A 17,850-nucleotide genomic window follows, 5' to 3' on the forward strand; every position below is an offset into this window, starting at 1 on the left:
TACAGACCTGGCTCTGCATGTGAGCTGCTGCCTGCCCAGGGTTTAGGGTGAGCATGAACTGACACCAAAAGAGGTAGGGCCTTGGTTATGGTCCTGGAGGACCCAGAGTACAGCTCTCTGTACTGTTTCCACTCTGATTTCTTCTGTTCTTCTGAGATGAAGTCTGTATGCGTAACCCAGACTATCCTTGAACACTGGGTTCCCCTGTGTCAACTCTAAGAGTTGGGGTTATATGTGTGACGTTAGTAGCGACTGTCAGTTTGACAGGGCGTAGAATCCCTTGAACGCATGCCTGTCAGGCTGTCGGGGATTACTGAGATTGGATGAGTTTGACTGAGGTAGAGACACACACACTGACTAATTGACAAATAAGGAGGAGCCAAACACCAGCATCATCTCTCCCTGCTTCCTGACCATGGATGCACTGTGACCGGCATCATCTCTCCCTGCTTCCTGGCCACGGATGCACTGTGACCGGCATCATCTCTCCCTGCTTCCTGACCACGGATGCACTGTGACCGGCATCATCTCTCCCTGCTTCCTGGCCACGGATGGCTTCCTGACCACGGATGCACTGTGACCGGCATCATCTCTCCCTGCTTCCTGACCACGGATGCACTGTGACCGGCATCATCTCTCCCTGCTTCCTGACCATGGATGCACTGTGACCGGCATCATCTCTCCCTGCTTCCTGGCCACGGATGCACTGTGACCGGCATCATCTCTCCCTGCTTCCTGACCACGGATGCACTGTGACCGGCATCATCTCTCCCTGCTTCCTGGCCACGGATGCACTGTGACCGGCATCATCTCTCCCTGCTTCCTGGCCACGGATGCACTGTGACCGGCATCATCTCTCCCTGCTTCCTGGCCACGGATGGCTTCCTGACCACGGATGCACTGTGACCGGCATCATCTCTCCCTGCTTCCTGGCCACGGATGCACTGTGACCAGCATCATCTCTCCCTGCTTCCTGGCCACGGATGCACTGTGACCGGCATCATCTCTCCCTGCTTCCTGGCCACGGATGCACTGTGACCGGCATCATCTCTCCCTGCTTCCTGGCCACGGATGCACTGTGACCGGCATCATCTCTCCCTGCTTCCTGACCATGGATGCACTGTGACCGGCATCATCTCTCCCTGCTTCCTGACCACGGATGCACTGTGACCGGCTCCCTCAAACACCTGTTGCCATACCACCCACCATGATGGACCCAGGAACCATGAGCCAGGACAAACCATTTCTCACTAATGCTGCTTATGTCTGGATATTCAGTCACAGCGACCAGAAAGGTCTAAGAGGGCAGCGGGCACCTACATGTGCCCTTCTCTATTAACTTTTCTAGATTGTTTTTCCTTCCTTATAAGAATATATGGGCTGGAGAGGGGGCTCAGGGGTTAAGAGAACTAGCTGCCCTTCCATTGGATCCAAGTTCAGTTCCCAGCACTGGAACCAGGAGAATCTATCCCTGGGCCCAGTAACTAGGCAGGGAGCATGTAGTCGGGGTCCCCGGCCCCACAGAAACTGTGATTCCCCCAGGGAGGGTGTCATGGTTTGGCTGTGCCTGAATCCCATGAAGTCAAGCTTCCACTAACACAAGCCATCATCGGGGCTGCGGGGAGGGTAGCCTTCCCTCTGTGTGTGTGTTTGCGGGGGGGGGGGGGGAGGCTGGAGCTTCCCAGGGTATTGGCTCCTCAGCAGGACTTTTCAAGCACATTTGCCGTCTGGCTTGGTTGGTTTGTGTTGTTGTTGTTGTTGTTGTTGTTGTTGTTTGGTATTGGAGCCAAATGGGGTGGATATTTGTAAGGCAAGTCCTCTTAGGACTGCCAGCTGCACACACAGCCACCCCTGGCCCTGGAGCCAAACTTTTGCTGCTTCCCTGAGCCTGTGTGATAAAGAGGAAGAGCCAGGCCTCCACTCACCCTTTGGCATAAATGGACTCCCATTCGGAAGGCGTGAATACCCCTGGTCTCCCCAGTCTGCTTAAGCAGGGGAGACTCACCTGCTAGGAGCACAAAGCCGAATAGTCTTCTTAGACGCCTCATGTTTCCACAGCCTGTTTCATTTCCATCCTGTGTTTTTTTTTTTTTCTACCTAACCCCTTTCCTTTTTCATTTGTGCTATGACATTTTAAAAAGCAGATTTTTTTTTTTTTTTTTTTTTGGTGGTGGTGGTGGGTTGTGGTTCAAGACAGGGTTTCTCTGTATAGCCCTTGATGTCCTGGAACTCACTCTGTAGACCAAGATGGCCTTGAACTCATAAAAAACCGCCTGCCTCTGCCTGAGCCTTGGGATTAAAGGTATGTACCACCAACATGCAGGTAAGCAGAAACATTTATCCAAGACTGTCTAGCCAAACCCTGTGATGAAGCCCTTTCTGTCAACAAGCTATATGTGTCTGCTCATGGCTTCTTAATTGGCCTGGCAGGAAAGCAAAGCAGGCGTGCTGTACTCAGAAATGTGGTCTGTCCATCATGACATACCAGGCTTGAGAAGAAAGCTGGGAGCAGGGCAAGAATCTCACAATGGCAGGCCCTTTCCCATGGTTAACTGCCACAGCTGGGACCAACAGTGGGTCCCTGAAGAGCTGATAAGAGGGATCCACAGGGCAGTGTCAGAAGGAGGGACACACTGATTCCTAAGAAGGGTTTCCTTCACTAAACCCACTGGCCACCCCTCCCCAAACCATGCCCAGAACCGACTCTGCCCTAAAGCAGTCCACGAAGAGAAGCAGAACCCACTCTTCAATCCACACGAGGGACTCTCAGGGAACGTCCCTGTGGTAGAAAGTACAGGAAGGGAACAAACCTCAGAGAAAGGCAAAAATAAAGGGATAGACAAGACGAGAAGAAACCATTCCACCAATGCCCTGACAAGGAAGATGAGAGCTGACAGTCGGGGTGACAAGCCAGTGTAAGTGGGGGTGACAGAAGAACCAAGCTTTTGACAATTACAACTCATTATGAGCAAATCTCACTTCAAAACAAACTCCCCGAGGAGCTAATTTACGCTAAGTGTGCTGGCGGAGAGCGGGGAGAGCCATCATTTCAAGCCACCCTTGGGCACGCAGAGGTCCTTCTTGCACTCTGAGGCTGACAGTGCTGCTGCTGCTGCTGCCGGTTCTCATCTCCCTCCGGCAAGCTCCTGTCAAGTCCGTGCTCTGCCAAGCCTGTCAATAACAACGGATTCCAAATTACGGCGTGGCTGGCACACTGTATAAAGGTCAAGTGGAAGACTGTCCCTTCCGCCTGTCACTGTCATCAGCCGCAAAAGGTCATCCCAGCCAATCCATTGCCGTGACAGAAAATAACTTTGTCTATTACGACATATGAAATGTTCCCTTCACTCGGAGTCCTGGTTTCTCGGCATTCTCCCTAGCAATAAGCCAGACCCTCTCCGTTTATCTGAAGCAGGAAGCTGGGTACAAGCCAAACTGAACAGAAAAAACAAAGATATGAGCTGAAGACTCTGCGTAGCCTCTGAACACCTAAGTGCAGTTCCAGGTCTGTGCTTGTGGCTAACGCTCACTCAGTTTCTCGTTATTTTTCCTGTTGTGGTGAAAACAATGTCAGGAAGAAAGGGTTTCTTCTGGGTTGTGGCTCAAGGACATAGGACGCCTTGTGGAGGGAAGGCATGGTAGCCCTACACTCCGGAGGAGCGGACAGCTGAACACTAGGGCTCAGCTCACTTTCTCCTTTTTATTTGGTCCAGGACCCAAATCCATAGGACAGTGCCACGGACATCTGGGTAGCCTTCTCTGCAGAGTGGAATCTTTCCAAAAGGATTCCCAAAAACCTGTCTCCATGGTGATTCTAAATCCAGTCAGGTGACAGTGGAGGTAAGCCATCTGAGTTAGTCAGAGTTCTACTGCTGTGAAGGGACGCCATGACCATGGCAGCTCTTACAAAGGAGAACATTTGATTGGCTCTGGTTTATACTTTCAGAAGCTCAGTCCATTATCGTCACGGTGGGAAGCATGGTGGCCCACAGGCAGATATGGTGCTGGAGAAAGAGTTGACAGCTCTACATCGAGATCCACAGGCAGCAGGAAGAGAGAGAGAGAGACAGGCCCACCTTGACCTTTTAAAACCCCAAAGCCTACCCCCAGAGGCACACTTCCTCTAACAAAGCCACACCCACACCAATAAGACCACGCCTCTTAATCCCTCTCAAATAGTACCACTCCCAGATGACCAAGCATTCAAATATGCTTATTGTTGTTAGTATATAGGTCAGTCTTACTCAAACCAACACACTATTACAATAGGTACTATTTACAAGCCCAGTCATAGGATGAGATAATTCTTTTTTTTTTTTTTTTTTTTTTTTTTTGGTTTTTGAGACAGGGTTTCTCTGTGTAGCCCTGGCTGTCCTGGAACTCACTCTGTAGACCAGGCTGGCCTCGAACTCAGAAATCCACCTGCCTCTGCCTCCCGAGTGCTGGGATTAAAGGCGTGCACCACCACGCCCGGCTGGATGAAATAATTCTAACAACCCTGTTGCCCTAGTGACAACTGAGAAAAAAAAAATCAAAGCCTGAGGAGCTTACAAGATCTATATTGTAATATACAGCCTGTTGTGCTTTGAGAACCTGACTTCTGTTGTCAGATTTTTAACTAGATTGACCCTAAGGCACGGAACCCTAGGATTATATTGCTCACATAATTACCTACTAATAATAACCATAAAATGACAATAAATGGACCTGGGTATACAGCTCAGTTGATAGAGTAGTTACCTAGCATGAAGGGAGAAGCTCTGAGTTCAACCCCCCCCACCCCAGCACCACACACACTGATGATAGTACACAACTCTATATCCCAGCACTTAGGAGATAAAGGCAGGAATAGCAAAAATCTAATGTCATTGTCAACCACTATGATGGCTTGTATATGCTCAGCCCAGGGAGTGGCACTATTTGGAGGTATGGTCTTGTTAGAATAGCTGTGGCCTTGTTGGAGTAGGTGTGTCACTGTGGGTGTGGGCTTTAAGATCCTCACCCTAGCTGCCTGGAAGTTAGTCTTCCACTAGCAGCCTTCAGATGAAGATATAGAACTCTCAGTTTCTCCTGCACCATGCCTGCCTGGATGCTGCCATGCTTCAACCTTGATGATGATGGACTGAACCTCTGAACCTGTAAGCCAGCCCCAATTTAATGTCTTTAAAATAGTTGCCTTGGTCATGGTGTCTGTTCACAGCAGTAAAACCCTAACTAAGACAACTACATAGAGAGTTTGAGGTCAGCCTAGACTACATGAGATCCTGTCTCATAAAAATAAAGATGATAATTACCATTGGCAATAGGCTATATTCCAAACATTCTTCAAGAGAAGACTTTGAAAAGCATCAAGCTGGAGGGTACAGTTGAAGTTAGGCAAGCAATAAGCTGATAATTTAAAACAAAACAGAAGGAAAAACTATTTCATTAATGTATTTAATTTGCATTTATTATGTAATTTTTTTCTTTAAAAAATAAAAAGAAATATAAATAAGGTTGTCTTTCTTCTACCCAAGAAATTTAGTCAAGGGAAGAGACAACAGCTATATTCAAGTATAATACTTAGGAAGACACACAAGTGTGGAGAACATTGACCCCAGGGCAGAAGGGTCCCCAGGACCTAAGACAAAGAAAGAATGGTGTCCACAGATGTGCGGTATGGGTCAAGGCCCCCTGCCCTCTGGAGCAAGTGGGAGACCAAAGAGAAATAGCATTATGACAGAGAAAATGTCGCCAGAAGTGTAGTTAGGACAGGGAGAGGGTTGTCTGGATTATTTATACACATTATAAATAACGGTGTGGTCAGGTGAAGTGGGAAGTGTCCTGGGTCATTTTAGGTCAACTTGACACAAGCTAAAGTCATCAGAGAGGAAGGAGCCTTGATTAAGAGAAAATGCCTCCATGAGATCCATATGTAGGGTATTTTCTCAATTAGTGATCAATAGGGAAGGGCTCAGCCTACTGTGGGTGGCCCCATCCCTGGGCTGTTGGTCCTGAGTTCTAGAAGAAAGCAGGCTGAGCAAGCCATGAGAAGCAAGCCAATAAGCAGCACCTCTCTGTGACCTCTGTATCAGCTCCTGCCTTCAGATCTCTGCCCTGCTTGAGTTCCTGTCCTGAATTCCTTCAATGATGAACAGTGATATACAAAATGTACGCCAAATAAACCCTTCCCTCCTGAACTCCGTTTTTCCACCACGGTGTTCCATCAGAGCAACAGAAACCCTACCTAAGACAGGAAGGGGGAAAGATATTAAGGTGGGATGCAGAAATAGAAGATAAACAGAGAGGTGAGGCTAGAAGCCAAGGGTCCACGGAGAGACCAGTGAATCAATACGCCCAGGTCAGGCTGAGGTCAAAGGGCAGAAAAGAGACACTCGTGAGGAAGACACACAGACCTACAAGCTGTCTCATCTCCCAGTCCAGTAAAGGGAAGCCCCGTACTTCTTTGCTGTAGCAGGAACTAAGCTCTTGGAGCTGATAGAAAGCTCAAAATAGAGAGCCATAACAGGGTGGTGGGCATAATACAGTCTTGGGATTCTAGAAAAGTGGTGTTCCAACCTAAGACCAGGTCTAACTTATGAAGAAACTGTCAGGAACTGTGGTACAAAAACAAGCAAGGAGAATTGTCCAATGCGTGTCTCCACAGTGTGGCATACCGTTGGGGGGTTGGAGATGGTCAGCCACTGTACCTGACCTACAGCACCTTCTTGGACGCTCTTCATGTTGCTCCTCCATCCTTCCTGACTCTGAACACAAGCCTTGCCACCTGGACCCATGAGGTCTGCCTTTTTTCCTCTTGTTGAAATGGGATGCCCGGCTGCTGGGGAGAAGGGCGGCGCAGTAACAGTACATTGAGCAAAGTGAACAGCGGAGGGAGTCTCAGTCCTGGAGTCACACTCCATCAGGACTGCTCAGCACACTGGGCCTGGAGTCCTCCAGCCACAGGAACTCCTGCGGATCTGAGAAAAGGCCTTTCATGGATGCGGATGTCACCACCGAGATGCCCTGGTACTGCTTGGGATCCACTTCCTTGCAGTGCACTCTCAAATAGTTATTTGCCAAAAAGAGTCGGTTTTTTGTTTGTTTGTTTTGGTTGGTTGGTTGGTTTGGTTTTTTTGGCCACCTGGGTAGCTTTGGGGGCCCATCTCCAGAGGACAGTTTACTGGTTGTTTGCCTATTGTTGTAATAAAGATACTATTGACAAAAGCAACCTAAGGAAGAAAGTCTGTCTTCTGGGAAGTAGCAGCATCGGGGGTGTGAGGGAGCTGACCATCTTCAAGCACAGGAAGCAAAGAGCAGCTAATGCTTGTGACTGAGCTACTCCACTCCCTTTCTACATTTACACTGGCTGGGATCCCAGCCCTTGGATGGCCCCACCCACAGTTGGCAGGTCTTCCCGCCATGATTAAAGCAAGTAAGATAATCCCCCATGGGTATGCTCAGAGGCCCCTCGCCCAGGAGATTCTAGATTCTTTCAAGTTGACAATCAAGCTAACCATGCAGACAAGGCCTTTAGAGCAATCACATCCCCACAGCAAAGACTTGGGAAACAGTGCAGCAGAAAACAGGCTTCAAGTCATGTTAAACAGGCTTTAAGTCTAGAGGAAACAGCCACTGACCCGCCACCGAGAGCAGGAGGTCACCACACGTGCTGCAGTTTCAGTAGACAAGACACAAGATTGGATCAAATGTCTGGACAATTCATACAAACCAAAAGCCATTCAGTGATCCAAGGCACAGTGCCAAGAGCCAAGGCCACCATGTTTGTAATTGTTTTAAAGGGAACAGTGACACTTTTCTTGAGATGGCTCATTATCCTCTCCTCCCACAAAGCCAGAGTTCACAGAAGAGCAGAGGTCCATGGGGAGGGGCAAGGGTCCCAAGACAGAGCACTTCCCCTCTCCGCCGATGTTGTCTGCATCTGGATCCCACTTTCATTCTGTCATTTATCATCCCTCCCCTCTAGCTTCAAAACCAGGATAATGAAGCCTGGGTATGCACTGCACCTGTAATCCTAGCTGTGTGATAACAGGCTGAGTTAAAAGGATGAAGAGTTCAAGACCAGCCTGGGCTACACAGTAAGATGCCATCTTGAACAAACAAAGAATGATTGTCTAGTCCTGTTCTGTTGCTGTAATAAAACATTCTAAACCAAAATCAACTTAGGGGAGGAAATTATTAATTTGGCTTTCAGGTCAGAACCCTTTGTAAAGGGATGCCAAAGCAACACTTCAAGCAAGAACCTGAGGCAGAAATCATGAAGGAAGGTTGCTGGGTGACTGGCTGGCTTACACAGGCTCATACTCAGCTAGCTTTCTTATACAGGTCAGGACCACTTGCCTAGGGAATGATGCCGCTCAGAGTGGGCTGTATCTTACAGCATCATTTAACAAGATATCTAATCAAGACAATTCCCAGTAGACATTTCCACAAGCTAGTCTTATCTAGGCAATTCCTCAATTAAATCTCTCCTGTCAGGTGAGTCTAGGCTGTGTCAAGTTGATAATTAAAAACTAAAACTAACTGCAACAATAATCAATGTTGGGTCTTCATAAACCCAAGCAGGGTTACAAATTTATCTCCTCAGTGTCGTTCAATGTCATCCAAAAAAAAAAAATCCATAAAATTAACGGGATGACAGATCCAGAAACCTACCCTGAAGAGAAGAAAAACCCATTCACTAAGATGTTTAGAATATTCAAACTTCAAACGCTTTACTGTAATTTGCATGCTTCGGGACAGAGGTTGCTTTACCTCATTTACAATTTTATTTTTGCATCTTGAAAGAAATCAGATCATATACAATGAGCTTCTTATTGCCACATAGAAAGCAAGAAGCTGAATTATCCTGCCCTGCCTTCTTCTTGTTCCCATGATAATTGCCATCATAGGTTATTCAGAAGCCTCCGTTTCTGGTGCTTTCTAACGTGTATGGGGCACAGGAAGTAAGGGAATCCATCCTTCCACGAACTGAGCTGTGGGTGCCTCTTACACAGCACCTTCACATTGGCTCCTCCCACACCAGGGAACAGGGTTACACTCCTGTTTTACCCTAGAACAAACAGGAGCCTAAGTGCGCCCTGCAGGGCAAACAGCTGCCACTCTGACATCCTGTCTCCTTGCCCATCTCAGGACTCTCTCCTGCACTTGCTGAACTATCCATGTTAGCATTTTGCCTGAGCTCTGCCCCTCAGTTACCTGGCCTGACTCACTATAAAAGGGGCTGCTTGCCCCCTCCGCTCTCTCTTGCTCTTGACTTCTTGCTCCCGCTCTGTCCTCTCACCCCTACCTCCTCTCTCTCTCCAATTACTCATGGCTAGCCTCGACTTCTCTTCTGGGCTGGCTCTCTCTCTCTCTCTCTCTCTCTCTCCTCTCTCCTCTCTTCTCTCTCTTCTCTTCTCTCTCTCTCTCTCTGCCTCTACTACTCCCTCTCAACTTCCCTCCCTATGCCCTGAATAAACTCTATACCATCCTGTGGCTGGTCCCTCAGCATGGGCCTGCCAAGGCACCCCATTCCCCCACACCTGACTATACCTTCACCAAAACATATCCCCCCTCTCTTTATCTTTGTATAACACAACATTTCCCCATCAAAAGAGACAGGAAAAGGAGCCACTAAATAATTCAGAACTCATTTTCATAATGCCTCAACTGAAATACAGAGGAACAAAAACAATGTATAAGTACATTATCACCAATTTTTTCACATCTCATGAGGGTGTTTTTAAGGGTCTCAGGTCAAATAAGTTAATTGTTTCTGTCACTTTGTGCAAAAATAGAAGAGTTAGAATATTCTTCTAGTAGAAGCTGTCAGTCAGCCAATTCAATTGCTGGTTGTGGTCCAGGGCAGCTCTTTATTATAATATGCGTAATACCCAGCTAATGGATGGAGCTTTTCCAGAGCCCCACATACAAACCCTCGTGACACTGTCACCATCAGACATCGATCAACGGTTACTTTGTGTATTAGTTAATGGCTGTGACAAAAATAAAAATAAAAATACCAACAGAAAGAGCTTAGTGTGAGGAGAGGGCTGCTCGGGCTCACAGTTTGGAGAAGACAATCTGTCATGGCAGGGCAGGCGTGGAGGACCGAGTAGCTCTTCTATGCAACAGGAAAGCACGAGGCTACTGGTCACATGACTGCATCAAGCAGGAAGACGGCAGCAGGAAGAGAAATGAGAACCAGCATGTATGTAACCCTCAAGACACGTCCCCAAGTGACCCGCTCCCTCCAGAGAGGCTCCACCTGGTACAAGTTCACAACCTTCCCAAGCCAGTGTGGTCAGGCATTGCACACACAAACCTGTGAGGACATTTCATATTCCAACCATGTGACATTTACAAAAGTCGTAAAACCAGAGGCAAATGGAAATCAGTATGAGAGAGTGGTTGTGAGAGAGTAGGTCTGCATCTAAGACGCCCTGTTTCATACAGCATACGGCCCACAGAGAACTTGGAGGCATAGTCTTGTATGTGTGCATCCTGGGAAGGCTCCGATGTGCTGCCACCAAAGGGGACTATATCACAAACCGAATGGCAGAGCTTGCCACGCCCTTGTCCTTGACATTATGTCCTTGACATAAGTCTGCCATTACCCTGAGCATGAAGCAGCTTTGGCTTCGCTGTTCAGTTTGACACAGCCCTCAGCTCCATAGTAGAGTCTTCTGTATAGATGTTGCCTCAGCAACACATGGCAGCCTGCAGAGCCCTCATGACTCCATGCCAGAGCATTGTACTCTCTCTGCTCCATGCATAACACTATGCTAAACACTGTAGGCAACTTGATTAAAAAAAAAAAAAAAAAAAAAAACCTATGCAACCAACTGTAACAGATGCCAAACCCTAACCCTAAACCCTAACCCTAACCCTAAACCCTAACCCTAACCATTTGCTTGTTGTCTTAGTCAGGGTTTCTATTCCTGCACAAACACCATGACCAAGAAGCAAGTTGTGGAGGAAAGGGTTTATTCGGCTTACACTTCCATGCTAATGTTCATCACCAAAGGAAGTCAGGACTGGAACTCAGACAGGTCAGGGAGCAGGAGCTGATACAGAGGCCATGGAGGGATGTTCTTTACTGGCTTGCCTCCCCTGGCTTGCTCAGCCTACTCTCTTATAGAACCCAAGACTACCAGCCCAGGGATGGTCCCACCCACAAGGGGCCTTTCCCCCTTGATCACTAATTGAGAAAATGCCTTACAGCTGGATCTCATGGAGGCATTTCCTCAACTGAAGCTCCTTTCTCTGTGATAACTCCAGCTGTGTCAAGTTGACACACAAAAATAGCCAGTACAATTGACCCCTTGTCAACTTGACACACAAACACATCACTAGTAAGCCTCAACCCTTACATTCTTATTCATCCGCAAGATCTAAATAACTTTAAAAGTCCCACAGTCTTTACATATTCTTAAAATTTCAATCTCTTTAAAATATCCATCTCTTTTAAAATCCAAAGTCTTTTTACAATTAGAAGTCTCTTAACTGTGGGCTCCACTAAAACAGTTTCTTCCTTCAAGAGGGAAAATATCAGGGCACAGTCACAATCAAAGCAAAAATCAATCTCCAACCGTCCAACGTCTGGGATCCAACTCATGATCTTCTGGGCTCCTCCAAGGGCTTGGGTCACTTCTCCAGCCATGCCCTTTGTAGCACACACGTCGTCCTCTGGGCTCCAGATGCCTGTACTCCACTGCTGCTGCTGCTGCTCTTGGTGGTCATCTCGTGGTACTGGCATCTCCAAAACACTGCATGACCCCTTCAGTCCTGGGCCTTCAATTACAACTGGGGCTGCACCTTCACCAATGGCCTTCCATGGCCTCTCACAGTGCCGAGCCTCAGCTGCTGTGTGACCCCTTCATGCCTTCAAAACCAGTACCACCTGGGTGACCCTTACACATGACCAAGTCCCACTGCAGAAGGAGTACAACCTTGCCTATCTCTGGAACACAGCCTCTTTGTGCTTTCAGAAAACACTTCCCAGAAGATGTCACCTCAACGATGCTGGTCTCTTCTTAATCACCGCTAATTTCTTAGCTCCAGCTAACCAGCATCAATAGTCCCAGTAATGCAAAGTTTTTGCTTTAGTAGTTCTGGTATCTTGTTAATCACAGCTGATTCTTCAGCCCCAGCTAACCAGAACTACAAAATCTTCACAATAAAAACAGCAATGGCCCTGAAGAGAGTCTTTAATTTTCCCCCTGAAATTTCACAAACCAGGCCTCCATCTTCTGCACTGTTCTCAGCATTATCTTCCAAGCTCCTACACAACATCTGACAGAGCTCTTAACAACGAATGGATCTTCAAGCCCAAAGTTCCAAAGTCCTTCCACAGTCCTCCCCAAAACATGGTCAGGTTGTCACAGGAATACCCCACTCTGCTGGTACCAATTTGTCTTAGTCAGGGTTTCTATTCCTGCACAAATACCATGACCAAGAAGCAAGTTGTGGAGGAAAGGGTTTATTCGGCTTACACTTCCATACTGCTGTTCATCACCAAAGGAAGTCAGGACTGGAACTCAGACAGGTCAGGGAGCAGGAGCTGATACAGAGGCCATGGAGGGATGTTCTTTACTGGCTTGCCTCCCCTGGCTTGCTCAGCCTACTCTCTTATAGAACCCAAGACTACCAGCCCAGGGATGGTCCCACCCACAAGGGGCCTTTCCCCCTTGATCACTAATTGAGAAAATGCCTTACAGTTGGATCTCATGGAGGCATTTCCTCAACTGAAGCTCCTTTCTCTGTGATAACTCCAGCTGTGTCAAGTTGACACACAAAACCAGCCAGTACACTTGTCTAAATTTTTCTAAACATAGAGCTGTACTCTAATGCCACAACATTCAAGTATTTCCTAAGGTGTGTTGGGGGACAGGAAAACTGCTCAGCAATTCAGAGCACTTACTGCTCTTGTAGAGAATCCAGGTTCGGTTCCCAGCCACCTCTGACCTCCACACACTTGAACACCCGGGACCAAACATTGTATATGTATATGTATATGTACATGTACATGTATATATAAGTGTATATGTATGTGTATGTGTATATGTATACGTGTATGTATATGTATATATGTATATGTATTAGCAAGAGACAGAGACACAGAAAGAGAAACAGAGATGCTAAGATCCAAAGAGTTTCTGCTCCACCTCACACTGCCTCCTGGCTCATTTGGCAGTGAAGTAACAGGCAGGGTTACAGAATGCCAGTGGGGATACCGATACAGGATCCTTGTGGACAATCTTTTCCTCCCTCTCAGCCGAGTCCTAGACAGAGACGCAGGAGTGTCTACTCTGCACCCTAGCGTCCAAGCAGTGGTCTCTCCCAGTCTTGTTCCTGCCCTCAGCACCTCAGTCGCAGGCAGGCATTAATGTTACAAGGCTGGAAGTGTCTCATGGGAAAAGGACCCTAAGCAAACATGGAAAGTATTGTTATTCCCCACACCCCCCAAGGCCTTCCCAGCCTGCAGCAAAGATAAAAGAAACAAGAACTTGACTTCTCTGGCAAGGGAGATGGGAGGAGTCAGAGTCCTTAGGGGGGGTCTCCCCAGGAGGCTTTGCAGTGTAAACTTGCTGTGATTTTAATGAGGTAAGACATGGAACTTTCTATTCTGTGCCAACCACATCTTTCTCTTGAGCATACAACGAAAGGAAAAAGGAAGAAAAACCTGGGGATATGTGGCTGTCCTGTAGCTTCCCCTGGTGTGCTCCGGCACACACAAACGTCACACACTCTTCCCCAAGACGGAGAGCAAGTATGTTGTTGTCTATACACACACACACACACACACACAAAGTAACAAAGTTTATACAGGATGTAAATAAATCTCAACAATTTTCCAATATTTTTAGGAACCTGGAGAAACTAGATGGGAATTAATGTTATATTCCAGGGTCTTTCGACAAATCTCATTACAATAAACGTCAAATCAGTGTAGATGAGGACTCATTGACCCAGAATCTCATTGATCTATGAGAACTCTATACTCCGTTATTTTTCTTGTTCCTCTGTTCTTCTAACAGAAGCAATGTAAGGAGGGAGGGTTTATTTGGGTTTGTGGTTTCAGAGGGTCCTCTGTTCACCATGGTAGTGACTCATGGTGGCAGTCAGAGCCTGCAGTAAAGGGTCTTACATCATGGCTGACTAGACAGCAGAAAACACAGACCAAATCCCAAAGAGGTTCAATCCTTCAAAGACCCACCCCCAGCAACCTGCTTCTGCCAGCTAGGCTCCACTTTCTAAAAGTTCCACGATCTTCTAAAACAGCCACGTGAGCTGGGAACCAAGTATTTAAACTTATGAGGTTCTGGGAGACGGTTGATGTTCAAACCTCCGCAATCACCTAAGTGACCAGGGCAGGGTTCATCCATCACAGATAACCGTCAGTGTTGAGTCTCATCCCAGGAGGACGTCTGCCTCCCACAGCTTTCTCCCTGCACCCACCTAACCTCCCAAACCAAAAATGTTCTGCCATGAGAACCCTGTAGTGCTTTCTTCTCGTCTGCTCTAAGACGGTGAGAGTGTGGGTACCAAGACATCTTAATATCTCATGAAGTATCTACTGAATGCCCTACAACCAGATACACACTTCACAAGGACACTTATGCTCTCACTATGCAAGCCAAGTGTGCATGTCGAGGACTTAAACAGGATGTGACTTCTGTGAACCAGACAGATGCCCCCTTAAAACTCCCAGCCACTGCCCTGTGGTCTACCCCTCTGTGGAAGAATCTTAGAGCCACAATTCCTCAAACCTTAATCCCTGAGTCCTCTAGGAACTAGAGAAATATAGAGTGCTAGGCCCACTCCAGAAACTCTGAGCACACAATAAGGAACAAGCCAGAAGGATACTGAAGGAGGGTACCAGGAAGGATGCTGAAGGAGGGTACCCAGGAAGGATGCTGAAGGAGGGTACCAGGAAGGATGCTGAAGGAGGGTGACCAGGAAGGATGCTGAAGGAGGGTACCCAGGAAGGATGCTGAAGGAGGGTACCCAGGAAGGATGCTGAAGGAGGGTACCAGGAAAATAGACAATGAAAGGGAATGCCCAGGAAGGACCCTGAAGAAGAGTGCCCTTTCTGACTTCTCTGATAAGTGCATCATCCCAAACTGTGACAGAGATATTGAGAGAAAAAGATAGAAATGATGTATCAGATAGAAGACCAGCAGGAGAGCCAAGTCCAGAAAGTTCTGTCTTGAGGTGGAGAAAAGCTGTGGTTCCCATTCATGTGACATAGTACATGTGGGCTATGTCCTGAAGGAGGAGGGACTAGGAGTCAGCCCCTTACAGTGACAACAAGCTCACGCAATGCTGCAATGCAGGGCGCATAAAAGCCAGGGCTGTCTTTCAGACAAACCAGCATTGACTCAGACCCAGGAAGAGCTGGCTTTTTTCTATCTGTGATGCAGCACAGACCCCAGGGGCCATCACGGAGGACACTTCCACCCTGTGCCTTCCGCTCCCTCTGGCACTCGTCCTTCATCCAGCATCTGTGAAAACTGGTGGCCTGCAGGCAGAGGTATAGGAGGACCTGACGGGTCCCACCTCCATCCCCCAAAATCCTCTCACTCCGTAAAGAGAAACTCAACAGTGCACACAGACTGCATCCCTGCTCTTCGGAGGAACTGACAAGCTCCTTCCGGAAGTCACTCATGGATGCCAACATGCTGCAATCCTAACAGCTCAAGGCATAGCAACTGGAGTAGCACTACACAGCCTACGCACTGAGCTTTCAGAGGATCTGAGGCTCTGCATTATACTTCCGGGCCAGTCCTGGTATCCTAAACCAGGCCATGAGCTGGAGTGTCTGTCAGCCCCACAGGTGTCTAGAGGAACTCTAAGTCATCCTAAAACCCCTTCCTTCCCCAAACCCCCCGCAGAATTCTTAAGGCTCCTTCCCAAAGCAGCCACTCCTGAAAGCTCTGTCTCCACCCACCCCCCTTAGCCCCAATCAGCAATCAGCACCACCTCAGGTCAGGCCCAGTGAGCACCGCCTCTTTCTGGCCTCACTCCTGTTTGGCTCCTCAGTGGACTCTGACCAGCTCCCCCACCCCACCCCCACCCCAAACCCCCGCCTCATGTTGTAATTTGTCTGTCTTCTCTTGGATATTTTTAATCATGAGTATGTGATGCCAGGCTCTGGTTTGCCTGGCATCTCTTGAATACAACTCATTTCTACATCTCGTGTGGAGAGAGCACGACGCCAGAAAGCCCCGTGATGATAGCACCACCACCATCCCACAGTCGGAACCGGCATTTTCTTTACTTTTCTTTTTTTTTTTTTTTTTTTTTTTTTTTTTTTTTTTGGTTTTTTCGAGACATGGTTTCTCTGTGTAGCCCTGGCTGTCCTGGAACTCACTCTGTAGACCAGGCTGGCCTCGAACTCAGAAATTCACCTGCCTCTGCCTCCCAAGTGCTGGGATTAAAGGCGTGTGCCACCACGCCCAGCTGCAGGTCCCGCATTTTCTGACCCCTTCCCCTGTTGCCCCCATGCTACGAGGCACAACATGTGTGCCATACTGGGTGTAGCTAATGGATCCGTGGATTACAGGTGGACCGGTGATGAGTTCGCATGCTTCCTACAGAGCAGACTCCACACCTGTTCCCGGCCAATCAATGAAGTTTAGCCTACCAGAGAGGTTGATGCTCCAAAGCAGTTTGAAATCCACAGACCAACATGGCAGCATGCTAGCCAGCTGTCCCAGAAGAGAGACTCCCACATGATTCAACCACACAGCCCCCAGGATGAAGGAGGCAGAGTCCAAGAAGCGGAGAAAGACGTTCATCTGGACAGCCATGGGGAGAAAGATGAAACTGTCTATGAACAGCTTTGGACTCACCAGTATCGTAATCGCCATCCTCGACCGCTTTCTCTTGACATTTCTGAAGCTTTAAAATTAAGGATGTGACCTGTGTGGGTGGGAAGGGGAAACGAAAGACATAAATCGCGAATTAATTCAAGTGAGTTCATTTGGTAAAATCTACGAGCATCTAGAAACTATTTCAAAAGCGGGCTGTCCCGATGGCTCGAGGGTGAAGGCCATGATGCCAAGCCAGAGAACCTGAGCTTGGTCCCCAGAACCCACACAACTCCGACAAGGAGTTCTCCGAGCTGTGACCTCTGCACAAGTACCATCATGCACATGTGCACACATGCACACGTGCACACATGCACACGTGCACACATGCACACGTGCACACGTGCACACGCGCACACATGCGCACATAAATAAAAAATGTAATAAAAAAAGTTAAAATCCTGAAAAGCAATACTGTTTCTAAAATAGGGAGACTATTTTAAAAGTGAAGTTCTCCTTAAACTCTTTTTAAAAACATACACACACTCACAAATATACAGTTTCCCAATGCCAAGTGCATGGTTCAAAGGGTCCATCGCAGGGAAGCTGGTGTCTTGGGCTGGACATGTAGCTCAGTGGTGAGTGCACAAGGCCCTAGTTCCATCCCCAGCACAGGAGTCGGGGAGAGATGAACAAGGGCCTGGAGAGCCACGGGCAGCCATGCCTTCATTCCAGAACAACTTCCTGACAGGCTATAGGCAAAACTTGCTTCTAATTGCTAAAGCTGGACGCTGAGGAGATGAGAAGTCAGTCAAGCACTTGCCTGGCAAGTGTAAGCACCTGAGCTCCATGCTCAGAACTCGTACAGAAAACTGGGCATAGTGACCCATGATGCCTGTAATCCCGCCTCACAGGAAGAGGGGACAGGAGAGTCCATGAGGCCCACTGGCTTCATCGGTGAACTCAAGCCCCATGATAAAATTGAAGATGACACCCAAGGTTGTCCTCAGGCCACACACAAACCACATACACAAACACACACATATACACACAC

General features: G+C 47.9%; 1 protein-coding gene across 1 annotated transcript in view; it reads right to left on the reverse strand.

Moving 5' to 3' along the window:
* The window catches only part of Disc1 (DISC1 scaffold protein), a 210,771-nt gene that overhangs the window by 159,290 nt on the left and 33,631 nt on the right, over nucleotides 1-17,850 (reverse strand). The window contains exon 3 of the mRNA XM_021170050.3: nucleotides 16,839-16,908. Within this exon, the coding sequence (XP_021025709.1) occupies nucleotides 16,839-16,908 (70 nt within the window). The remainder of the gene's footprint in view (nucleotides 1-16,838; nucleotides 16,909-17,850) is intronic.

This window comes from Mus caroli, unplaced genomic scaffold (genome assembly GCF_978045245.1).
Source record: "Mus caroli unplaced genomic scaffold, Mus_caroli_1 scaffold_10, whole genome shotgun sequence".
In the NCBI taxonomy this organism is placed as follows: domain Eukaryota; kingdom Metazoa; phylum Chordata; class Mammalia; order Rodentia; family Muridae; genus Mus; species Mus caroli.